The following is a 27415-nucleotide window of genomic DNA, read 5'->3' on the forward strand; positions in this document are numbered from 1 at the left end:
GTCTGTGTGTCTCCGTGTCTCTCAGTCTGTCTCTCTGTGACTCTGTCTGTCTGTGTGTCTTTGTGTCTCTCAGTCTGTCTCTCTGTGACTCTGTCTGTGTCTCCGTGCCTCTCAGTCTGTCTCCCTGTGGCTCTGTCTGTCTGTGTGTCTCTCTGTCTATCTGTGGCTCTGTGTGTCTGTGTCTCTCAGTCTGTCTCTCTGTGGCTCTGTCTGTGTGTCTCCGTGTCTCTCTGTCTCTCTGTGGCTCTGTCTGTGTGTCTCCGTGTCTCTCAGTCTGTATCTCTGTGGCTCTGTCTGTGTGTCTCCGTGTCTCTCAGTCTGTCTCCCCGTGGCTCTGTCTGTGTGTCTTTGTGTCTCTCAGTCTGTCTCTCTGTGACTCTGTCTGTGTCTCCATGTCTCTCAGTCTGTCTCTCTGTGACTCTGTCTGTGTGTCTTTGTGTCTCTCAGTCTGTCTCTCTGTGACTCTGTCTGTGTCTCCGTGTCTCTCAGTCTGTCTCTCTGTGACTCTCTCTGTGTCTCCGTGTCTCTCAGTCTGTCTCTCTGTGACTCTGTCTGTGTGTCTTTGTGTCTCTCAGTATGTCTCTCTGTGGCTCTGTCTGTGTCTCCGTGTCTCTCAGTCTGTCTCTCTGTGGCTCTGTGTGTCTCCGTGTCTCTCTGTCTCTCTGTGGCTCTGTCTGTCTGTGTCTCTCAGTCTGTCTATCTGTGACTCTGTCTGTGTCTCCGTGTCTCTCATTCTGTCTCTCTGTGACTCTGTCTGTGTGTCTCCGTGTCTCAGTCTGTCTCCCTGTGACTCTGTCTGTGTGTCTCCGTGTCTCTCAGTCTGTCTCTCTGTGACTCTGTCTGTCTGTCTCCGTGTCTCTCAGTCTGTCTCCCTGTGACTCTGTCTCTCTGCGTGTCTCCGCGTCTCTCAATCTGTCCCTACGTGTCTCTCCGTTCCTCCGTATTCCTCTCCATCTGTCTATCACACCGTGTCTCACTCCTCCCCCCCCTGCCACCCTAAACTCTCCCTGCCTTGCTCGCTCTGCCTCCCACGATCCTCGTCTCACTCCCTGTCTGTCTCCCGAGATTCCCAAGCGGATCCTTCTCGCGACGAGAGCCATCACCATCGGCATCACCATCATCGCCGCCGTCCTCATCGATTGACAGGTGAGTGACTTTCACCCGATTACAACCAGACTACACCTCGCGCGGTTGACTTATTTTGACACGCCACCATGCACCATCGCACGGAAAGACAGACAGACAGACCGAGAGACCTTCCCTTGGATCGATACAGGCGGGGGGGGGGGTTGGTGGGGGTGTCCCTGCACGTGATTGTATTACACCGATTAGTAACGGTACGAAAGAAGTTTCAACATTACAAATGCGCAGCCCTGCAACGGCCTTTATCACAGCAATTCGATTTCCAGACAGAGCATTAGGGATACCCATGGTGTTCAGCGGGGGGTCGAGCCTGGATAGCCGTTCGGTGGATGACAACCACATCCACCACTACATCCACCACCACCACAACCACCACCACAACCACCAACCACAGCCACCACCACCACCACCCCCCACCCACCATGCATCGCGTGAAGCTAAACGTGCCGTTAAACCCGTCGGGTGGTGGCGGGTAGAACGACACATTCATATTGCCGCGATCTACACCCCCACCAAACAATAACTCCCATCCCCCCCCCGCCTCGCCTATATGATGGAACCTGCAGTGCGTCTCACTGTGCACAATAAAACGACTCAATTTGGATCTCACACACGCACACAAACAAAGACAAAGATCCCATTTCTCCCCCGTATAGCCCATGGGGCAAGTGCTGTTAGCGAGTAGCAATAGCTCCGAAGGCCGGCACGGAACACGCGCGGGGGGGTGGGTGGCCAGCACCGCGCCCGGCCGCCTTTGTCTCCCCCAGTGGCGATGTTTACTAGACACCGCACCAGGCACCCACTTGAGGCTGAGTCGACCTAGGGGAGGTCCAGGACCGGTTCAGATATTCGTCACTAGGTGTTGGTGGCCGTGAGCGGGCATCTCAACAGCAGCAGCAGCAGCTGTAACGTCAGAATCAGAACCAGTATTTATACTGGAGAAAATCCGATGAGCTGTAAAGCTCTTGTTCACAGATGTCCAGTAAAGTCGCCCCCCCTCGTGGCGGCAGCAGGAGGAATGCCTCCGGCAGGGTCGTTCTTGCAATCAAGACAGAGCCACAGAGAGACAGGCTGGGAGACACACAGACAGAGTCACAGAGAGACAGGCTGGAAGACACACAGACAGAGTCACAGAGAGACAGGCTGGGAGACACGGAGACACACAGACAGAGTCACAGAGAGACAGGCTGGGAGACACGGAGACAGACAGAGTCAGAGAGAGACAGACTGGGAGACACGGAGACAGACAGAGTCACAGAGAGACAGGCTGGGAGACACGGAGACACACAGAGTCACAGAGAGACAGACTGGGAGACACGGAGACAGACAGACAGAGTCACAGAGAGACAGGCTGGGAGACACGGAGACAGACAGACAAGACAGAGAGACAGGCTGGGAGACACGGAGACAGACAGAGTCACAGAGAGACAGGCTGGGAGACACGGAAACAGACAGACAAGACAGATAGACAGGCTGGGAGACACGGAGACAGACAGAGTCACAGAGAGACAGACTGGGAGACACGGAGACACACAGAGTCACAGAGAGACAGACTGGGAGACACGGAGACAGACAGAGCCACAGAGAGACAGGCTGAGAGACACGGAGACACACAGAGTCACAGAGAGACAGGCTCGGAGACACGGAGACACACAGAGTCACAGAGAGACAGACTGGGAGACACACAGACAGAGTCACAGAGAGACAGGCTGGGAGACACGGAGACAGACAGACAAGACAGAGTGACAGGCTGGGAGATACGGAGACACGGAGACAGACAGAGCCACAGAGAGACAGGCTGGGAGACACGGAGACACGGAGACAGAGTCACAGAGAGACAGGCTGGGAGACACGGAGACACACAGACAGAGTCACAGAGAGACAGGCTGGGAGACACGGAGACACACAGACAGAGTCACAGAGAGACAGGCTGGGAGACACGGAGACACGGAGACAGAGTCACAGAGAGACAGGCTGGGAGACACGGAGACAGACAGACAGAGAGACAGGCTGGGAGACACGGAGACAGACAAGACAGAGTCACAGAGAGACAGACTTGGAGACACGGAGACACACAGACAGAGTCACAGAGAGACAGGCTGGGAGACACGGAGACACACAGACAGAGCCATAGAGAGACAGACTGGGAGACACGGAGACACACAGACAGAGCCACAGAGAGACAGACTGGGAGACACGGAGACACACAGACAGAGTCACAGAGAGACAGGCTGGGAGACACGGAGACACTCAGACAGAGTCACAGAGAGACAGGCTGGGAGACACGGAGACACACAGACAGAGTCACAGAGAGACAGGCTGGGAGACACGGAGACACGGAGACAGAGAGACAGGCTGGGAGACACGGAGACAGACAGACAACACAGAGAAACAGGTTGGGAGACACGGAGACACTCAGACAAGACAGAGCCACAGAGAGACAGGCTGGGAGACATGGAGACACACAGACAGAGTCACAGAGAGACAGGCTGGGAGACACGGAGACACTCAGACAAGACAGAGAGACAGACTGGAATACACGGAGACACTCAGACAGAGTCACAGAGAGACAGGCTGAGAGACACGGAGACAGACAAGACAGAGTCACAGAGAGACAGGTTGGGAGACACGGAGACACTCAGACAAGACAGAGAGACAGACTGGGAGACACGGAGACAGACAAGACAGAGTCACAGAGAGACAGGCTGGGAGACACGGAGACAGACAGACAGAGTCACAGAGAGACAGGCTGGGAGACACGGAGACAGACAGACAGAGTCACAGAGAGACAGGCTGCGAGACACGCAGACACACAGACAGAGTCACAGAGAGACAGGCTGGGAGACACGGAGACACTCAGACAAGACAGAGAGACAGGCTGGGAGACACGGAGACAGACAGACAAGACAGAGAGACAGGCTGGGAGACACCGAGACAGACAGACAGAGTCACAGAGAGACAGGCTGGGAGACACGGAGACACTCAGACAAGACAGAGAGACAGACTGGGAGACACGGAGACAGACAGATAAAACAGATTCACAGAGAGACAGGCTGGGAGACACGGAGACACTCAGACAGAGTCACAGAGAGACAGGCTGGGAGACACGGAGACACTCAGACAGAGTCACAGAGAGACAGGCTGAGAGACACGGAGACAGACAAGACAGAGCCACAGAGAGACAGGCTGGGAGACACGGAGACACTCAGACAAGACAGAGAGTCAGGCTGGGAGACAAGGAGACAGACAGACAAGACAGAGAGACAGGCTGGGAGACACGGAAACAGACAGACAAGACAGAGAGACAGGCTGGGAGACACGGAGACACTCAGACGAGACAGAGAGACAGGCTGGGAGACACGGAGACACTCAGACAAGACAGAGAGACAGGCTGGGAGACACGGAGACAGACAGACAAGACAGAGCCACAGAGAGACAGGCTGGGAGACACGGAGACAGACAGACAAGACAGAGAGACAGGCTGGGAGACATGGAGACAGACAGACAAGACAGAGCCACAGAGAGACAGGCTGGGAGACACGGAGACAGACAGACAAGACAGAGAGACAGGCTGGGAGACACGGAGACAGTCAGAAAAGACAGAGCCACAGAGAGACAGGCTGGGAGACACGGAGACAGTCAGACAAGACAGAGAGACAGGCTGGGAGACACGGAGACACGCAGACAAGACAGAGCCACAGAGAGACAGGCTGGGAGACACGGAGACAGTCAGACAAGACAGAGCCACAGAGAGACAGGCTGGGAGACACGGAGACACTCAGACAAGACAGAGTCACAGAGAGACAGGCTGGGAGACACGGAGACACTCAGACAAGACAGAGAGACAGGCTGGGAGACACGGAGACACTCAGACAAGACAGAGAGACAGGCTGGGAGACACGGAGACAGACAGAAAAGACAGAGAGACAGGCTGGGAGACACGGAGACAGACAAGACAGAGCCACAGAGAGACAGCCTGGGAGACACGGAGACAGACAGACAAAACAGAGAGACAGGCTGGAGATACGGAGACAGACAGACAAGACAGAGAGACAGGCTGGGAGACACGGAGACATTCAGACAAAACACAGAGACAGGCTGGGAGACACGGAGACAGACAGATAAGACAGAGAGACAGGCTGGGAGACACGGAGACAGACAGACAAGACAGAGAGACAGGCTAGGAGACACGGAGCCAGTCAGACAAGACAGAGCCACAGAGAGACAGGCTGGGAGACACGGAGACAGACAGATAAGACAGAGTGACAGAGAGACAGGCTGGGAGACACGGAGACACTCAGACAAGACAGAGTCACAGAGAGACAGGCTGGGAGACACGGAGACACTCAGACAAGACAGAGAGACAGGCTGGGAGAAACGGAGACACTCAGACAAGACAGAGCCGCAGAGAGACAGGCTGGGAGACACGGAGACAGACAGACAAGACAGAGAGACAGGCTGGGAGACACGGAGACAGTCAGACAAGACAGAGAGACAGGCTGGAAGACACGGAGACAGACAGACAAGACAGAGAGACAGGATAGGAGACACGCAGACAAGACAGAGCCACATAGAGACAGGCTGGGAGACACGGAGTCAGACAGACAAAACAGAGAGACAGCCTGGGAGACACGGAGACAGACAGACAAGACAGAGAGACAGGCTGGGAGACACGGAGACAGACAGACAAGACAGAGCCACAGAGAGACAGGCTGGGAGACACGGAGACAGACAGACAAGACAGAGAGACAGGCTGGGAGACACGGAGACAGACAGACAAGACAGAGCCACAGAGAGACAGGCTGGGAGACACGGAGACAGACAGACAAGACAGAGAGACCGGCTGGGAGACACGGAGACAGACAGACAAGACAGAGCCACAGAGAGACAGGCTGGGAGACACGGAGACAGACAGACAAGACAGAGAGACAGGCTGGGAGACACGGAGACACTCAGACAAGACAGGCTGGGAGACACGGAGACACTCAGACAACACAGAGTCACGCGGGACACGGCCAGATGATCATTTTTGTTCATTTTTTTAGACGGTAAATAATAGAGAACACGAATTGTGCACGGGGCGCCCGTAAGATACGGCTCACTTTGGTTTCATCAAACTCTCGGCATCTCTGAACATTGGACACCTTTTAAGCGATTGGAATCACCGCTCGTAGGCTCAGAATGGAGAATCTTTATTTAGTGTGCATGTCGGAATCCCGTGAGCATTCAATCTTTTGTCCTTGTTTGTTCTCGAGAGACGTTCCAGCGTCCGTATGGTCGGGTCAGCCAAAGTTTGACAATAGCGAACAACACCTAAACAGCACGCAACGAGTGTGGTGAGGGCTAGGGAAGAAGGAGGCTCACTCAGCGTGTCCCTGGGGTATAAAACACGCGACAAATTAGAGATGCCCGACATATATGAAGCAACAGCCGGTTAGCCTGTGACCGTAATTCCAATAGGAAGCGGTCACTCGCTCATATTAAATGCCAATTTCAGTCAGATGTAGGGAATGCGTTCACCTGGAGAGCGTCACGTGGAGTGGTGACGCTGCGGTCAGCGCACTATGCAACTGAACCGGCGCAGCATGAGTTCGAATCCTGGCCACGGCTAACGTCAGTGGCGAGCGATAGCTGAACCGGTCCTGGGCAGCCTCCACCATCTGCCCACCCCCCGCGGGGAACCAACCCGAATTGATTGACCAGCGTGGTGAAGTATGGTCAAACGTCCACCGTGATCGACACGGCTCAGGAGGAATTCATCCAAATCATGGCTTGCGAGATGTTTCATGGAACATTATTTCACGTTGTGGCAGCATTGCGCTTTCCATTCCCCCGTAAATAATTCGTCCGTAAAAAATATAAAATTCCTTCGCAGGCCATTTGGCACAAATCCTGGTAGCGAGCACCTATTGATGTGGGGGGGTCTGGTTGGTGGGGTCACCATCACGCCCGGCCAACTTAGCCTCCCTGACGTTTAAAGACCGGTAACTAGGCGACTCATTTTCGGCTGAGTCGACCTAGAGGTGAGAGTCGCAGAACCCGTTCGGATCATCACGTGCGTGACGTGTCCTCATGTGGATTGGGTCACGTGTTGGAGGCAGACCGCTTCCCCGAGCCCGTGTCGGAATTCCTAGAAAGAGTCACTGTGGATATTTGCAAAACCCGGAGCGAGAAATCCGGAGCGGGGAGCGCCGGGTTTGGCCCATTATAACACACGGAGCGGATTTACGGACCCGGACTGTCACACACACACACACAGGCAAAGATCCCCCGTATAGCCTTAACAGACTGTTGGGGCAAGTGCTGTTAGCGAGCACCTATGAAGGCCGGCACAGCACACGAGGGGGTGGGTGGCCAGCACCATGTCCGACCGCTTTTGTCTCCCCAGTGGCGAAATTTACTGCACACCGCACCAGGTACTCATTTGAGTCCGAGTCGACATTGGGGAGGCCCAGGGACCGGTTCAGATAATCGTCACCGGTGTTGGCTGTGAGCGGGAATCGAATTCGGGTCGCCGGGTTCGTAGCGCAGCGTAGCGCTAACCGCTACACCACCGCTCCTCATGCACACACGCACACAGACGCACGCATAAAGACGCACGCACAAAGACGCACAGACACACACAGACACACACAGACACACACAGACACACACAGACACACACAGACACACACAGACACACACAGACACACACAGACACACACAGACACACACAGACACACACAGACACACACAGACACACACAGACACACACAGACACACACAGACACACACAGACACACACAGACACACACAGACACACACAGACACACACAGACACACACAGACACACACAGACACACACAGATAAAAAGTTCCCCCGTATAGCCTTAACAGACTGTAGGGGCAAGTGCTGTTAGCGAGCACCTATGAAGACCGGAATGGTACACGAGGGGGTGGGTGGCCAGCACCACGCCCGACCGCCTTTGTCTCCCTAGTGGCAATATTACACACCGCACCAGGTACTCATTTGAGGCTGAGTCGACATAGGGGAGGCCCGGGACCGGTTCAGATAATCGTCACGGGTGTTGGCCGTGAGCGGGAATCGAACCCAGGTCGCCAGGTTCATAGCGCAGCGCGCTAACCGCTACACTATCGCTCCCCAATACACACACAGACACACACAGACACACACACAGACACATACACAGACACACACAGACACACACTCACAGAAAAACACACACAGACACACACAGACATACACACAGACACACACACAGACAGACACATATATAGACATACACACAACAACAACCGCCATTCGCCACTAAGTGGCGGTGACGTGACCACGACGCTTGTGCCAGGCCATGTGCACCTTGAGGCCACGTGAAGTTTCGAACGCCCGCTGGCAGGAGGTCACTGGGCAGACCCAAGTGCCACGGGTCGACTGACTAAGATGACTGAGATGACTGGCTGATGCACCACCTGTGCCCCCTACTGTGCCAACCTGCTGTGCTTTAGCCACCCGGCGCTCCGCTCGTTGTTGTGAGCGTCGCTCCTCCGCCCTCTGTTGTTGTTGGAGGGCGACTGCCTCCAACTGCCCAGCAGCGTCCTTCACGAGCCTCCTCCACAGAGGCCGATCTTGACACCGCTGGTACCAGTCAACGGCAAGTCCACTCAGCTCCACCTCCTCCTGTACCACATCACTCCATCTCTTCTCTGGCCCGTGCCGCGCCCGTTTAATGATCGTGAGCAGTGGGTCAGGGACTCCAAAAGCACAAAGAACAACCCAGAGCCCAGGCCTACTGATGGTATCATAGGCCTTGACCAGGTTAATAAAGCAGAGATGTAGGTCTTGTTGGAATTCCCTACACCTCTGCTGTAGCAGATGGACAGAAAATATGGCATCTGTGCTAGACCGCCCTTTCCTGAAACCGCATTGGGGTTCCGCAAGCCTCTCTTCAGCGTGCCTTTCAAGGCGATGTTGAATAATCCTTGCCAGGACCTTTCCCGGCACACTGAGGACTGAGATGCCCCTGTAGTTGTTACATTCTGTGTGGTCCCCCTTCTTAAAGAGGGGGACCACCAGGGCATCGTTCCAATCCAGCGAACACGTGCAGTGGTCCAGACTGTTGTTATGATGTCATGTAGGGCAGTCTGTGCACAAACGCCACCCTCTCTCAGCATTTCTCTTGGGAGATCATCTCTGCCCGGTGCCTTTCCTGGTCTCAGACTCCAGATCGCCTTCAGTATTTCCTCAACAGATGGCACCTCAGCCAGCCACTCACAAGGGGTGACTTCTTCCAATATATGAGGCACTGCAGCCTCAGCAGGGTAATCTCCACTTTGTGCCACGATGTTTTCCTTGCTGAGGGATTTCCCCTTCCCCAGGATCTCACAGAAATGCTCAGCAAATCTGCAAACCTGTTCCTGGGGGTTGGAGATTGGATCACCGTTTTTTCCCCTAATGATGGTAATAGGTGTGGTGCTGCAGGTTACTTTTTTGATGGAGTTAAATAGAGATTTGTGATCGCGGACCACTGAGGCAGACTCCATCTCCTCAGCAACCCGCGACCACCACCCATCCTTGCAGCGCCTCACGGCTCTCCAAACCTCCGAGCGAAGGCTGCGGTAAGCCTCCTCATTCTCTGATGTGGGATTCTGTAGCCGATGAGAGTGGGCCTGTCGCTTTTTCTCAACTATCCTGAACACCTCCTCTGTCAGCCAGGGTCTCTGGGGAGGTCTGGACTGCGTACCCAAAGCAGCCCTTGCAGCTGCATGAGTGACAGTCCTAAACATCGCCCATTTACCCTCGACATCAGGAGGAGTGGGGGACGATGCCAACCCCAGCCGCAAGCGATGATGAAATTCTCGCTTGCAACTTTCATCAGTTAACTGAGGCCAGGCCACTTTAGGTTGGAATTGGGTCCTGGGTGTACACCCACCACCGGAGTGGAAGAATGGCAGGCGCATCCTACAGATGACAAGTCGATGGTCAGTGGGCAGATCAGCTCCACAATAGGTCCTGGTGTCAAGAACATGGGCTCGCATCCGCTGGTCCGTCACTATGTAGTCCAGCAGATGTTCTTGCTTGGACCCGTCATGCATCCATGATGTTGTGTGCATTCGCCGATGCCGGAACAGATGGTTGGTAATTACAAGAACATGGGCTGCACAAAAATCTAGTAGCCTCATACTGTTGTTATTGAGCTGATCTGGCCCATGCCCTCCAATCACTCCAGACCAGGTGCCAGCATCATGACCAACTCGGGCATTGAAGTCACCCAACAAGATAACTCTTTCCCGACGGGCTACTTTAGCCAGCACCTGTGACAGGAGGTTATAGAAGGCATCTGACTAATCGGCTTTGCCTGCATCCCTCCACGGATGTTCGTCTTCGGTGGGGGCATAAGTAACAACGACCACCACTTCTCGCCTCCGGTTGATGGGAAGGCGAGCCCAAAGTAGCCTGGGGCTTACAGCTTCCCACACCTCACCTCCACGCTCCCACGCCCCCTTCATTCTTTTGTTCAAAAGAAGAGCCACACCCTGTTGTTTGGCAGTTTGCTGCCCCGAGTAGAGGACTGTCCACCCCTCATGGTGGCAGGAGCCAGAACCGGTCCACTGGACCTCCTGAATGCCACAGAGATCCAGGCGGTACCGGTCCAGCTTCCGACAGAGGAGTGGCAGCCTCTCCTCCGCAGTGAGCGTTCGAACATTCCACGTGGCCTCCCGAAGTGGCTTTTCGTTGTTTCTGGAGGAGCCCTGAGGGTAGAGATTCAATCTCCTGACTCCGCTAATTGGGGTATGGCCAGGAGACGTCATAGACGCCTGCCCCCCCCCCCCCCCCCCCGGGGCCTCCGGCACAAGCTTCTTAGTTACATATTTTAGTCGTAGTTTAGTGGTACATTTTTGAAGGTGGAGGGGTTACCAGCCCCTCGCACCCGTCCAGAGCCCCCGTTTAGCCCCTGTGGTGGTCACAGACGCCATGAGGGGAGGAGCCAATCGGAATTGGCCCTCCCCCCACATCACTGTCCACGACAGAGTTGCCCGTCCGGCACCGCGATTAGGTAGGGGGTTGTTTTGCCAGACACACACACTCACACACACGCACACGTTCACACACACGTTCACACACACACACGTTCACACACACTCACACACACGTTCACACACACACTCACAACAACAACAACTGCCATTCGCCACTAAGTGGCGCTGACGTCACCACGACGCTTGTGCCAGGCTATGTGCACCCTGAGGCCACGTGAAGTGTCGAACGCCCGCTGGCAGGAGGTCACGGGGCAGACCCAGGTGCCACGGGTCGACTGACTGAGATGACTGGCTGATGCACCACCTGTGCCACCTACTGTGCCAACCTGCTGTGCTTTAGCCACCCGGCGCTCCGCTCGTTGTTCTGGGCGTCGCTCCTCTGCCCTCCGTTCTTGTTGGAGGGCGACTACCTCCAACTGCCCAGTAGCATCCTTCACGAGCCTCCGCCACAGAGGCCGATCTTGACACCGCTGGTACCAGTCATCGGCAAGTCCACCCAGCTCCACGTCCTCCTGTACCACATCACTCCATCTCTTCTCTAGCCCGTGCCGCGCCCGCATTGCCCCCTCAATCCGGCCGAACAAAAGCTGTTTCGGCATGCGGTGGCTGGGGATGCGGGCTACATGACCCAGCCATCGCAGCCTTACCCACCGGAGGAGCTCACCGATGGGACCTTGCCCAGATCTTTGAAGGATTTGTGAGCTCCTCACACAATCCAGCCTGGTTAAACCCAGGATGGATCGTAGGCAGGCCAGCCTAAATGTTTCTAACCGGCGAAGATGTTCCATTAGGGGGGTCCACGTTTCGCAATCGATGAAAAGATATTGAGACTCGACTGATTCGGAGTGAGACCTCTGCTGTTAAACTGGAGCCAGTCATAAGCACACTGCCCAGGTATGGAAAACTCTCCACTCTCTCCACAACTGCCCAATCACCGATTGGGAATTGTGGGGGTGGAGTGTCCGATGGTACAAAATACCCAGGCAGGTGCTTAGCTTTGGTGGGGCTGATGGTAAGGCCCCACCTCTTAGTGGAACGCTCCAGTCTCAGCAGCAGCGTCTCCAACTCCTCCTCTGACTGAGCAGCTATTATCAAATCATCAGCATACATAACGTGGTTGAGCAATAGGGAGCCATCCCTTGACCGCACCCGGGCATCGATCAGCCTCCCATTATATCTGTACCATATGGAGATTCCCCCGGTACAGCTATTGAACTATGTGGTCAAAATAGATGTTAAATAATGTGGGAGCCAGAGGACATCCCTGTCGCACCCCAAGGTGTACAGGGAATGGCTCTGACTCCCGGCCACGTAGTTTTACCCGGGCCCACTCACCATCATGAAGGCCCTTAATGATCGTGAGCAGAGGGTCAGGGACTCCAAAAGCACGAAGAACAACCCAGAGCCCAGGCCTATTGATGGTATCATAGGCCTTGACCAGGTCAATAAAGCAGAGATTTAGGTCTTATTGGAATTCCCTACACCTCTGCTGTTGCAGATTGACAGAAAATATGGCATCTGTGCAGGACCGCCCTTTCCTGAAACCGCATTGGGGCTCCGCAAGCCTCTCCTCAGCGTGCCTGGCAATGCGATGCTGAATAATCCTTGCCAGGACCTTTCCCGGCACACTGAGGAGTGAGATGCCCCTGTAGTTGTTACAGTCTGTGCGGTCCCCCTTCTTAAAAAGAGGGACCACCAGGGCATCCTTCCAATCCTGCGGAACCCGTCCAGTGGTCCAGACCGTTGTTATGATGTCATGTAGGGCAGTCTGTGCACAAACGCCTCCCTCCCTCAGCATTTCGCTTGGGAGATCATCTATGCCCGCTGCCTTTCCTGGTCTCAGACTCCAGATCGCCTTCAGTATTTCCTCAACAGATGGCACCTCAGCCAGCCACTCACAAGGGGTGACTTCTTCCAATATATGAGGCACTGCAGCCTCAGCAGGGTAATCTCCACTTTGTGCCACGATGTTTTCCTTGCTGAGGGATTTCCCCTTCCCCAGGATCTCACAGAAATGCTCAGCAAATCTGCAAACCTGTTCCTGGGGGTTGGAGATTGGATCACCGTTTTTTCCCCTAATGATGGTAATAGGTGTGGTGCTGCAGGTTACTTTTTTGATGGAGTTAAATAGAGATTTGTGATCGCGGACCACTGAGGCAGACTCCATCTCCTCAGCAACCCGCGACCACCACCCATCCTTGCAGCGCCTCACGGCTCTCCAAACCTCCGAGCGAAGGCTGCGGTAAGCCTCCTCATTCTCTGATGTGGGATTCTGTAGCCGATGAGAGTGGGCCTGTCGCTTTTTCTCAACTATCCTGAACACCTCCTCTGTCAGCCAGGGTCTCTGGGGAGGTCTGGACTGCGTACCCAAAGCAGCCCTTGCAGCTGCATGAGTGACAGTCCTAAACATCGCCCATTTACCCTCGACATCAGGAGGAGTGGGGGACGATGCCAACCCCAGCCGCAAGCGATGATGAAATTCTCGCTTGCAACTTTCATCAGTTAACTGAGGCCAGGCCACTTTAGGTTGGAATTGGGTCCTGGGTGTACACCCACCACCGGAGTGGAAGAATGGCAGGCGCATCCTACAGATGACAAGTCGATGGTCAGTGGGCAGATCAGCTCCACAATAGGTCCTGGTGTCAAGAACATGGGCTCGCATCCGCTGGTCCGTCACTATGTAGTCCAGCAGATGTTCTTGCTTGGACCCGTCATGCATCCATGATGTTGTGTGCATTCGCCGATGCCGGAACAGATGGTTGGTAATTACAAGAACATGGGCTGCACAAAAATCTAGTAGCCTCATACTGTTGTTATTGAGCTGATCTGGCCCATGCCCTCCAATCACTCCAGACCAGGTGCCAGCATCATGACCAACTCGGGCATTGAAGTCACCCAACAAGATAACTCTTTCCCGACGGGCTACTTTAGCCAGCACCTGTGACAGGAGGTTATAGAAGGCATCTGACTAATCGGCTTTGCCTGCATCCCTCCACGGATGTTCGTCTTCGGTGGGGGCATAAGTAACAACGACCACCACTTCTCGCCTCCGGTTGATGGGAAGGCGAGCCCAAAGTAGCCTGGGGCTTACAGCTTCCCACACCTCACCTCCACGCTCCCACGCCCCCTTCATTCTTTTGTTCAAAAGAAGAGCCACACCCTGTTGTTTGGCAGTTTGCTGCCCCGAGTAGAGGACTGTCCACCCCTCATGGTGGCAGGAGCCAGAACCGGTCCACTGGACCTCCTGAATGCCACAGAGATCCAGGCGGTACCGGTCCAGCTTCCGACAGAGGAGTGGCAGCCTCTCCTCCGCAGTGAGCGTTCGAACATTCCACGTGGCCTCCCGAAGTGGCTTTTCGTTGTTTCTGGAGGAGCCCTGAGGGTAGAGATTCAATCTCCTGACTCCGCTAATTGGGGTATGGCCAGGAGACGTCATAGACGCCTGCCCCCCCCCCCCCCCCCCCGGGGCCTCCGGCACAAGCTTCTTAGTTACATATTTTAGTCGTAGTTTAGTGGTACATTTTTGAAGGTGGAGGGGTTACCAGCCCCTCGCACCCGTCCAGAGCCCCCGTTTAGCCCCTGTGGTGGTCACAGACGCCATGAGGGGAGGAGCCAATCGGAATTGGCCCTCCCCCCACATCACTGTCCACGACAGAGTTGCCCGTCCGGCACCGCGATTAGGTAGGGGGTTGTTTTGCCAGACACACACACTCACACACACGCACACGTTCACACACACGTTCACACACACACACGTTCACACACACTCACACACACGTTCACACACACACTCACAACAACAACAACTGCCATTCGCCACTAAGTGGCGCTGACGTCACCACGACGCTTGTGCCAGGCTATGTGCACCCTGAGGCCACGTGAAGTGTCGAACGCCCGCTGGCAGGAGGTCACGGGGCAGACCCAGGTGCCACGGGTCGACTGACTGAGATGACTGGCTGATGCACCACCTGTGCCACCTACTGTGCCAACCTGCTGTGCTTTAGCCACCCGGCGCTCCGCTCGTTGTTCTGGGCGTCGCTCCTCTGCCCTCCGTTCTTGTTGGAGGGCGACTACCTCCAACTGCCCAGTAGCATCCTTCACGAGCCTCCGCCACAGAGGCCGATCTTGACACCGCTGGTACCAGTCATCGGCAAGTCCACCCAGCTCCACGTCCTCCTGTACCACATCACTCCATCTCTTCTCTAGCCCGTGCCGCGCCCGCATTGCCCCCTCAATCCGGCCGAACAAAAGCTGTTTCGGCATGCGGTGGCTGGGGATGCGGGCTACATGACCCAGCCATCGCAGCCTTACCCACCGGAGGAGCTCACCGATGGGACCTTGCCCAGATCTTTGAAGGATTTGTGAGCTCCTCACACAATCCAGCCTGGTTAAACCCAGGATGGATCGTAGGCAGGCCAGCCTAAATGTTTCTAACCGGCGAAGATGTTCCATTAGGGGGGTCCACGTTTCGCAATCGATGAAAAGATATTGAGACTCGACTGATTCGGAGTGAGACCTCTGCTGTTAAACTGGAGCCAGTCATAAGCACACTGCCCAGGTATGGAAAACTCTCCACTCTCTCCACAACTGCCCAATCACCGATTGGGAATTGTGGGGGTGGAGTGTCCGATGGTACAAAATACCCAGGCAGGTGCTTAGCTTTGGTGGGGCTGATGGTAAGGCCCCACCTCTTAGTGGAACGCTCCAGTCTCAGCAGCAGCGTCTCCAACTCCTCCTCTGACTGAGCAGCTATTATCAAATCATCAGCATACATAACGTGGTTGAGCAATAGGGAGCCATCCCTTGACCGCACCCGGGCATCGATCAGCCTCCCATTATATCTGTACCATATGGAGATTCCCCCGGTACAGCTATTGAACTATGTGGTCAAAATAGATGTTAAATAATGTGGGAGCCAGAGGACATCCCTGTCGCACCCCAAGGTGTACAGGGAATGGCTCTGACTCCCGGCCACGTAGTTTTACCCGGGCCCACTCACCATCATGAAGGCCCTTAATGATCGTGAGCAGAGGGTCAGGGACTCCAAAAGCACGAAGAACAACCCAGAGCCCAGGCCTATTGATGGTATCATAGGCCTTGACCAGGTCAATAAAGCAGAGATTTAGGTCTTATTGGAATTCCCTACACCTCTGCTGTTGCAGATTGACAGAAAATATGGCATCTGTGCAGGACCGCCCTTTCCTGAAACCGCATTGGGGCTCCGCAAGCCTCTCCTCAGCGTGCCTGGCAATGCGATGCTGAATAATCCTTGCCAGGACCTTTCCCGGCACACTGAGGAGTGAGATGCCCCTGTAGTTGTTACAGTCTGTGCGGTCCCCCTTCTTAAAAAGAGGGACCACCAGGGCATCCTTCCAATCCTGCGGAACCCGTCCAGTGGTCCAGACCGTTGTTATGATGTCATGTAGGGCAGTCTGTGCACAAACGCCTCCCTCCCTCAGCATTTCGCTTGGGAGATCATCTATGCCCGCTGCCTTTCCTGGTCTCAGACTCCGGATCGCCTTCAGTATTTCCTCAACAGATGGCACCTCAGCCAGCCACTCACAGGGGGTGACTTCTTCCAATATTTGAGGCACCGCAGCCTCAGCAGGTTCATCCTCACTTTGTGCCACGATGTTTTCCTGGCTGAGGGATTTTCCCTCTCCCAGGACCTCACAGAAATGTTCAGAAAATCTGCAAACCTGTTCCTGGGGGACGGAGATTGGATCACCGTTTTTTCCCCTAATGATGGTAATAGGTGTGGCGCTGCAGGTTACTTTTTTGATGGAGTTAAATAGAGATTTGTGATCACGGGCCACTGAGGCAGACTCCATCTCCTCAGCAACCCGCGACCACCACCCATCCTTGCAGCGCCTCGCGGCTCTCCGAACCTCCGAGCGAAGGCTGCGGTAAGCCTCCTCATTCTCTGACATGTGATTCTGTAGCCGATGACAGTGGGCCCGTTCGATTTTTCTCAACCATCCTGAACACCTCCTCTGTCAGCCAGGGTCTCTGGGGAGGTCTGGACCGCGAACCCAAAGCAGCCATTGCAGCTGCATGAGTCACAGTCCTAAACCTCGCCCATTTACCCTCGACATCAGGAGGAGTCGGGGACGATGGCAATCCCAGCTGCAAGCGATGATGAAATTCTCGCTTGCAACTTTCATCAGATAACTGAGACCAGGCCACTTTAGGTTGGGTTGGGGTCCTGGGTGTACACCCACCACCGGAGTGGAAGAATGGCAGGCGCATCTTACAGATGACTAGTCGATGGTCAGAGGGCAGATCAGCTTCACGGTAGGTCCTGGTTTCAAGGACATGGGCTCGCATCCGCTGGTCAATCACTATGTAGTCCAGCAGATGTTCTTTCTTGGACCCGGCATGCATCCATGATGTTGTGTGGATGCACCGATGCCGGAACAGCGTGTTGGTAATTACAAGCCCATTGGCTGCACAAAAATCTAGCAGCCTCCTACCGTTGTTATTGAGCTGATCTGGCCCATGCCCACCAATCACTCCAGACCAGGTGCCAGCATCATGACCAACTCGGGCATTGAAGTCACCCAACAAGATAACTCTTTCCCGACGGGCTACTTTAGCCAGCACCTGTGACAGGAGGTTATAGAAGGCATCTGACTAATCGGCTTTGCCTGCATCCCTCCACGGATGTTCGTCTTCGGTGGGGGCATAAGTAACAACGACCACCACTTCTCGCCTCCGGTTGATGGGAAGGCGAGCCCAAAGTAGCCTGGGGCTTACAGCTTCCCACACCTCACCTCCACGCTCCCACGCCCCCTTCATTCTTTTGTTCAAAAGAAGAGCCACACCCTGTTGTTTGGCAGTTTGCTGCCCCGAGTAGAGGACTGTCCACCCCTCATGGTGGCAGGAGCCAGAACCGGTCCACTGGACCTCCTGAATGCCACAGAGATCCAGGCGGTACCGGTCCAGCTTCCGACAGAGGAGTGGCAGCCTCTCCTCCGCAGTGAGCGTTCGAACATTCCACGTGGCCTCCCGAAGTGGCTTTTCGTTGTTTCTGGAGGAGCCCTGAGGGTAGAGATTCAATCTCCTGACTCCGCTAATTGGGGTATGGCCAGGAGACGTCATAGACGCCTGCCCCCCCCCCCCCCCCGGGGCCTCCGGCACAAGCTTCTTAGTTACATATTTTAGTCGTAGTTTAGTGGTACATTTTTGAAGGTGGAGGGGTTACCAGCCCCTCGCACCCGTCCAGAGCCCCCGTTTAGCCCCTGTGGTGGTCACAGACGCCATGAGGGGAGGAGCCAATCGGAATTGGCCCTCCCCCCACATCACTGTCCACGACAGAGTTGCCCGTCCGGCACCGCGATTAGGTAGGGGGTTGTTTTGCCAGACACACACACTCACACACACGCACACGTTCACACACACGTTCACACACACACACGTTCACACACACTCACACACACGTTCACACACACACTCACAACAACAACAACTGCCATTCGCCACTAAGTGGCGCTGACGTCACCACGACGCTTGTGCCAGGCTATGTGCACCCTGAGGCCACGTGAAGTGTCGAACGCCCGCTGGCAGGAGGTCACGGGGCAGACCCAGGTGCCACGGGTCGACTGACTGAGATGACTGGCTGATGCACCACCTGTGCCACCTACTGTGCCAACCTGCTGTGCTTTAGCCACCCGGCGCTCCGCTCGTTGTTCTGGGCGTCGCTCCTCTGCCCTCCGTTCTTGTTGGAGGGCGACTACCTCCAACTGCCCAGTAGCATCCTTCACGAGCCTCCGCCACAGAGGCCGATCTTGACACCGCTGGTACCAGTCATCGGCAAGTCCACCCAGCTCCACGTCCTCCTGTACCACATCACTCCATCTCTTCTCTAGCCCGTGCCGCGCCCGCATTGCCCCCTCAATCCGGCCGAACAAAAGCTGTTTCGGCATGCGGTGGCTGGGGATGCGGGCTACATGACCCAGCCATCGCAGCCTTACCCACCGGAGGAGCTCACCGATGGGACCTTGCCCAGATCTTTGAAGGATTTGTGAGCTCCTCACACAATCCAGCCTGGTTAAACCCAGGATGGATCGTAGGCAGGCCAGCCTAAATGTTTCTAACCGGCGAAGATGTTCCATTAGGGGGGTCCACGTTTCGCAATCGATGAAAAGATATTGAGACTCGACTGATTCGGAGTGAGACCTCTGCTGTTAAACTGGAGCCAGTCATAAGCACACTGCCCAGGTATGGAAAACTCTCCACTCTCTCCACAACTGCCCAATCACCGATTGGGAATTGTGGGGGTGGAGTGTCCGATGGTACAAAATACCCAGGCAGGTGCTTAGCTTTGGTGGGGCTGATGGTAAGGCCCCACCTCTTAGTGGAACGCTCCAGTCTCAGCAGCAGCGTCTCCAACTCCTCCTCTGACTGAGCAGCTATTATCAAATCATCAGCATACATAACGTGGTTGAGCAATAGGGAGCCATCCCTTGACCGCACCCGGGCATCGATCAGCCTCCCATTATATCTGTACCATATGGAGATTCCCCCGGTACAGCTATTGAACTATGTGGTCAAAATAGATGTTAAATAATGTGGGAGCCAGAGGACATCCCTGTCGCACCCCAAGGTGTACAGGGAATGGCTCTGACTCCCGGCCACGTAGTTTTACCCGGGCCCACTCACCATCATGAAGGCCCTTAATGATCGTGAGCAGAGGGTCAGGGACTCCAAAAGCACGAAGAACAACCCAGAGCCCAGGCCTATTGATGGTATCATAGGCCTTGACCAGGTCAATAAAGCAGAGATTTAGGTCTTATTGGAATTCCCTACACCTCTGCTGTTGCAGATTGACAGAAAATATGGCATCTGTGCAGGACCGCCCTTTCCTGAAACCGCATTGGGGCTCCGCAAGCCTCTCCTCAGCGTGCCTGGCAATGCGATGCTGAATAATCCTTGCCAGGACCTTTCCCGGCACACTGAGGAGTGAGATGCCCCTGTAGTTGTTACAGTCTGTGCGGTCCCCCTTCTTAAAAAGAGGGACCACCAGGGCATCCTTCCAATCCTGCGGAACCCGTCCAGTGGTCCAGACCGTTGTTATGATGTCATGTAGGGCAGTCTGTGCACAAACGCCTCCCTCCCTCAGCATTTCGCTTGGGAGATCATCTATGCCCGCTGCCTTTCCTGGTCTCAGACTCCGGATCGCCTTCAGTATTTCCTCAACAGATGGCACCTCAGCCAGCCACTCACAGGGGGTGACTTCTTCCAATATTTGAGGCACCGCAGCCTCAGCAGGTTCATCCTCACTTTGTGCCACGATGTTTTCCTGGCTGAGGGATTTTCCCTCTCCCAGGACCTCACAGAAATGTTCAGAAAATCTGCAAACCTGTTCCTGGGGGACGGAGATTGGATCACCGTTTTTTCCCCTAATGATGGTAATAGGTGTGGCGCTGCAGGTTACTTTTTTGATGGAGTTAAATAGAGATTTGTGATCACGGGCCACTGAGGCAGACTCCATCTCCTCAGCAACCCGCGACCACCACCCATCCTTGCAGCGCCTCGCGGCTCTCCGAACCTCCGAGCGAAGGCTGCGGTAAGCCTCCTCATTCTCTGACATGTGATTCTGTAGCCGATGACAGTGGGCCCGTTCGATTTTTCTCAACCATCCTGAACACCTCCTCTGTCAGCCAGGGTCTCTGGGGAGGTCTGGACCGCGAACCCAAAGCAGCCATTGCAGCTGCATGAGTCACAGTCCTAAACCTCGCCCATTTACCCTCGACATCAGGAGGAGTCGGGGACGATGGCAATCCCAGCTGCAAGCGATGATGAAATTCTCGCTTGCAACTTTCATCAGATAACTGAGACCAGGCCACTTTAGGTTGGGTTGGGGTCCTGGGTGTACACCCACCACCGGAGTGGAAGAATGGCAGGCGCATCTTACAGATGACTAGTCGATGGTCAGAGGGCAGATCAGCTTCACGGTAGGTCCTGGTTTCAAGGACATGGGCTCGCATCCGCTGGTCAATCACTATGTAGTCCAGCAGATGTTCTTTCTTGGACCCGGCATGCATCCATGATGTTGTGTGGATGCACCGATGCCGGAACAGCGTGTTGGTAATTACAAGCCCATTGGCTGCACAAAAATCTAGCAGCCTCCTACCGTTGTTATTGAGCTGATCTGGCCCATGCCCACCAATCACTCCAGACCAGGTGCCAGCATCATGACCAACTCGGGCATTGAAGTCACCCAACATGATGACTCTATCCCAAGGGGCCACTTTAGCCAGCACCTGTGACAGGAGGTCATAGAAGGCATCTGACTCATCGGCTTTGCCTGCATCCCTCCACGGATGTTCATCTTCGGTAGGGGCATAAGTAACCACGACCACCATTCCTCGCCTCCGGTTGATGGGAAGGCGAGCCCAAAGTAGCCTGGGGCTTACAGCTTCCCACACCTCACCGCCACGCTTCCACGCCCCCTTCATTCTTTTATTCAAAAGAAGAGCCACACCCTGTTGTTTGGCAGTCTGCTGCCCCAGTAGAGGACTGTCCACCCCTCATGGTGGCAGGAGCCAGAGCCGGTCCACCGGACCTCCTGAATGCCACATAGATCCAGGCGGTACCGTCCGGCACCACGAGGAGGTAGGGGGTTGTTTTGCCGGACCACACACACACTCACACACACACACTCACACACACACGTTCACACAAAGACAAAGATACCCCGTATCATCTTCTTCTTCTATTGGCCAGCCCCCAGAGGTCTGGGACAGTCCAATTGCTATTGGCCAGCTCACAGAGGTCTGGGACAGTCCAATTGCTATTGGCCAGCTCCCAGAGGTCTGGGACTGCCCAATTGCTATTGGCCAGCTCACAGAGGTCTGGGACAGTCCAATTGCTATTGGCCAGCTCCCAGAGGTCTGGAACTGCCCAATTGCTATTGGCCAGCTCACAGAGGTCTGGGACAGTCCAATTGCTATTGGCCAGCTCCCAGAGGTCTGGAACTACTCAATTGCTATTGGCCAGCTCCCAGAGGTGTGGGACAGTCCAATTGCTATTGGCCAGCTCCCAGAGGTCTGGGACTGCCCAATTGCTATTGGCCAGCTCACAGAGGTCTGGGACAGTCCAATTGCTATTGGCCAGCTCCCAGAGGTCTGGAACTGCCCAATTGCTATTGGCCAGCTCACAGAGGTCTGGGACAGTCCAATTGCTATTGGCCAGCTCCCAAAGGTCTGGGACAGTCCAATTGCTATTGGCCAGCTCCCAGAGGTCTGGGACTGTCCAATTGCTATTGGCCAGCTCCCAGAGGTCTGGGACAGTCCAATTGCTATTGGCCAGCTCACATAGGTCTGGGACAGTCGAATTGCTATTGGCCAGCTCCCAGAGGTTTGGAACAGTCCAATTGCTATTGGCCAGCTCACAGAGGTCTGGGACAGTCCAATTGCTATTGGCCAACTTCTCGAGGTCTCGGACTGCCCAATTGCTATTGGCCAGCCCCCAGAGGTGTGGGACAGTCCAATTGCTATTGGCCAGCTCACAGAGGTCTGGGACAGTCGAATTGCTATTGGCCAGCTCCCAGAGGTCTGGGACAGTCCAATTGCTATTGGCCAACTTCTCGAGGTCTGGGACAGTCCAATTGCTATTGGCCAACTTCTCGAGGTCTGGGACTGCCCAATTGCTATTGGCCAGCCCCCAGAGGTGTGGGATAGTCCAATTGCTATTGGCCAGCTCACAGAGGTCTGGGACAGTCCAATTACTATTGGCCAGCTCCCAGAGGTCTGGCACTGTCCAATTGCTATTGGCCAGCTCCCAGAGGTCTGGGACAGTCCAATTGTTATTGGCCAGCTCCCAGAGGTCTGGGACAGTCCAATTGCTATTGGCCAGCCCCCGAGGTGTGGGACTGTCCAATTGCTACTGGCCAGTTCACAGAGGTCTGGGACAGTCGAATTGCTATTGTCCAGCTCACAGAGGTCTGGAACTGTCCAATTGCTATTGGCCAACTCCTCGAGGTCTGGGAATGTCCAATTGCTATTGGCCAGCCCCCAGAGGCGTGCGACAGTCCAATTGCTATTGGCCAGTTACCAGAGGCCTGGGACTGGCCAATTGCTATTGGCCAACTCCCAGAAGTCTGGGACTGTCCAATTGCTATTGGCCAGCTACCAGAGGTCTGGGACTGTCCAATTGCTATTGGCCAGCTCCCAGAGTTCTGGGACTGTCCAATTGCTATTGGCCAGCTCCCGGAAGTCTTGGACTGTCCAAATGCTATTGGCCAGCTACCAGAGGTCTGGGACTGTCCAATTGCTATTGGCCAGCTCCCAGAGTTCTGGGACTGTCCAATTGCTATTGGCCAGCTCTCAGAGGTCTGGGACTGCCCAATTGCTATTGGCCAGCCCCCAGAGTTCTGGGACTGTCCAATTGCTATTGGCCAGCTCCCAGAGGTCTGGGACTGTCCAATTGCTATTGGCCAGCTCCCAGAGTTCTGGGACTGTCCAATTGCTATTGGCCAGCTCCCAGAGTTCTGGGACTGTCCACTTGCTATTGGCCAGCTCCCAGAGTTCTGGAACTGTCCAATTGCTATTGGCCTGCTACCAGAGGTCTGGGACTGTCCAATTGCTATTGGCCAGCTCCCAGAGTTCTGGGACTGTCCAATTGCTATTGGCCAGCTCCCAGAAGTCTGGGACTGTCCAATTGCTATTGGCCAGCTACCATAGGTCTGGGACTGTCCAATTGCTATTGGCCAGCTCCCAGAGTTCTGGGACTGTCCAATTGCTATTGGCCAGCTCTCAGAGGTCTGGGACTGCCCAATTGCTATTGGCCAGCTCCCAGAGTTCTGGAACTGTCCAATTGCTATTGGCCAGCTTCCAGAAGTCTGGGACTGTCCAATTGCTATTGGCCAGCTACCAGAGGTCTGGGACTGTCCAATTGCTATTGGTCAGCTCCCAGAGTTCTGGGACTGTCCAATTGCTATTGGCAAGCTACCAGAGGTCTGGGACTGTCCAATTGCTATTGGCCAGCTCCCAGAAGTCTGGGACTGTCCAATTGCTATTGGCCAGCTACCAGAGGTCTGGGACTGTCCAATTGCTATTGGCCAGCTCCCAGAGTTCTGGGACTGTCCGATTGCTATTGACCAGCTCTCAGAGGTCTGGGACTGCCCAATTGCTATTGGCCAGCTCCCAGAGTTCTGGGACTGTCCAATTGCTATTGGCCAGCTCTCAGAGGTCTGGCACTGCCCAATTGCTATTGGCTAGCTACCAGAGGTCTGGGACAGTCCAATTACTATTCGCCAGCTCACAGAGGTCTGGGACAGTCCAATTGCTATTGGCCAGCTCCCAGAGGTCTGGGACTGTCCAATTGCTATTGGCCAGCTCCCAGAGGTCTGGGACACTCCAATTGCTATTGGCCAGCTCCCAGAGGTCTAGAACTGTCCAATTGCTACTGGCCAGCTCTCAGAGGCCTGGGACTGTCCAATTGCTATTGGCCAGCTCCCAGAGGTCTAGAACTGTCCAATTGCTATTGGCCAGCTCCCAGAGGTCTGGGACTGTCCAATTGCTATTGGCCAACTCCCAGAGGTCTAGAACTTTCCAATTGCTATTGGCCAGCTCTCAGAGGCCTGGGACTGTCCCAGTTGCTATTTGCCAGCTCTCAGAGGTCTGGGACTGTCCATTTGCTATTGGCCAGCTACCAGAGGTTTGGGACTGTCCACTACCTCTGGTAGACCTGCGTAGCTTATCCGATATCACGTGAGTCACTTTAAATTCGGAGTGTGGGAGGAAATCTGAGTGACAACAACAAAAAACGCCAAAGTACGAAGGGGAAACCCAGGTCCCTCTTCAGGAAAATTCGGCACTGATGTTAGCCGTGATTAGGGATTGAAATCGGGGAACCAGGCTTACACACACACACATCCAGACTCATACACACCCACTCATGCAAAGATCAATCACATAGCCTTGGCAAGCTGTTGGGGCAGGTCCTGTGAGCGAGCACCTATGGCACGTACACACCCAGCCGCCTTTGTCTCCACAGTGGCGATGTTCACACCACCGCACCAGCTACTAATTTGAGGCTGAATTGACCTAGGGAGGCCCAGAACCGGTTCAGATAATCGTCACTGCTGTTGGTCGTGAATGGTAAGCGAACCCGGGTCGCTTGGCTCGTTTCGCAGCGCGCTAACCACTACACTACCGCTCCCGACACACGCACACACATACACACTCGTACAAACACATACACACACATACACACTCGTACACACACATACACACTTACACGTACACACACTCGGACACACACTCATACACACACTCACACACACACACGCCCCCACACATCCACACGCACACTCACACATAGACTCACACGCATACACACACACACTCATGCATACACACACTCACCCATACATACACACACTCACAAATACACTCACCCATCGCCACACACACTCACATATACATATACACACACTCACCCATACACACACTAACACATACACACACACATACAACAACAACCGCCATTCGCCACTAAGTGGCGGTGACGTCACCACGACGCTTGTGCCAGGCTATGTGCACCCTGAGGCCACGTGAAGTGTCGAACGCCCGCTGGCAGGAGGTCACGGGGCAGACCCAGCAGGTGCCACGGGTCGACTGACTGAGATGACTGGCTGATGCACCACCTGTGCCCCCTACTGTGCCAACCTGCTGTGCTTTAGCCACCCGGCGCTCCGCTCGTTGTTCTGAGCGTCGCTCCTCCGCCCTCCGTTGTTGCTGGAGGGCGACTGCCTCCACCTGCCCAGTAGCGTCCTTCACGAGCCTCCTCCACAGAGGCCGATCTTGACACCGCTGGTACCAGTCATCGGCAAGTCCACTCAGCTCCACGTCCTCCTGTACCACATCACTCCATCTCTTCTCTAGCTCGTGCCGCGCCCGCCTAGCCCCCTCAATCCGGCCGAACAAAAGCTGTTTCGGCATGCGGTGGCTGGGCATGCGGGCTACATGACCCAGCCATCGCAGCCTTCCCCGCCGGAGGAGCTCACCGATGGGACCTTGCCCAGATCTTTCAAGGATTTGTGAGCTCCTCACACAATCCAGTCTGGTTAAACCCAGGATGGATCATAGGCAGGCCAGCCCAAATGTTTCTAACCGGCGAAGATGTTCCATTACGCTTGCGAAACGTGGACCCCCCACGTTTCGCAAGCGTAGAGAAGGGAGGGAATGACCGTGGCCGAGAAGACCTGAAGCTTAGTGCGGAGCGACAGACCAGGTAGCTTCCACACAGCGTTACGCAACCGATGAAAAGATATTGCCGCTCGACTGATTCACACACACCCACACACACTCACACATACACACAGTCACCCATCCACCCACACACACTCACATATACACACACTCACCCATCCACACACTCACTCACATATACACACACTCACCCATCCACACACTAACTCACATATACACACACTCACCCATCCACACACTCACACATACACACACTCACACATACACACACTCACACATACACACACATACACACACTCACACACACACTCACACATACACACACTCACACATATACGCACTCACACATACACACAGTCACACATACACGCACTCACACCCACACACACACATACACACACACAGTCACACACATACACACATACACACACTCACACACACGTACACACATACACACACTCACGCATCTCCACAGCTCGAGTCTCGTCCCGCCTCTGCATGGAGAAGGCCGCTGTGGACCGACCATACCGCCGCGTTCCCACGACTGCTTCCATTGGCAGGCCGGCCCGGCTTCTTCAACCGGGTACAAGAGGGCCGATCCTGGATTCTCACGCGGCAGCTATACAAGAGGGTGGGGAGGGGGGGCTGGGGGGGCCTGGGGGAGGGGGGGGCTGGGGGGGCCTGGGGGAGGGGGGGGGGGCTGGGGGCCTGGAGGGGGCCCTGGTGAGGTGGCCTAGGGGAGAGGCTGGGGAAGGGTCCTGGTACAGCTGGGGAAGCTAGGGGGGGGGCCTGGTGGGGCTGGGGGGGGGCTGGTGGGGCTGGGGGGGCTGGGGGCTAGGGGGGCCTGGTGGGGCTGGGGGGGGGGCTGGTGGGGCTGGGGGGGGGCCTGGTGGGGCTTGGGGGGGCCTGGTGGGGCTGGGGGGGGCTGGTGGGGCTGGGGAAGGCTGGGGGCTAGGGGGGCCTGGTGGGGCTGGGGGGGGGGGGCTGGTGGGGCTGGGGGAGGCTGGGGGCTGGAGGGG

At 55.2% G+C, this 27415-nt stretch overlaps 1 protein-coding gene across 1 annotated transcript in view; it reads left to right on the forward strand.

The window, feature by feature from the left end:
* The first annotated feature begins 6348 nt into the window (after nt 1–6348).
* Nucleotides 6349–27415, forward strand: part of LOC142905721 (uncharacterized) — a 29017-nt gene continuing 7950 nt past the window's right edge. Inside the window, exons 1-2 of the mRNA XM_076052789.1 lie at nt 6349–6361; nt 22882–26979. Of these exons, the coding sequence (XP_075908904.1) occupies nt 6349–6361; nt 22882–23864 (996 nt within the window). The 3' untranslated portion in view covers nt 23865–26979. The remainder of the gene's footprint in view (nt 6362–22881; nt 26980–27415) is intronic.

The sequence above is a fragment of the Petromyzon marinus genome, chromosome 58 (assembly GCF_048934315.1).
Source record: "Petromyzon marinus isolate PM22_M1 ecotype Great Lakes invasive population chromosome 58, UKy_Petmar_22M1.pri1.0, whole genome shotgun sequence".
In the NCBI taxonomy this organism is placed as follows: domain Eukaryota; kingdom Metazoa; phylum Chordata; class Hyperoartia; order Petromyzontiformes; family Petromyzontidae; genus Petromyzon; species Petromyzon marinus.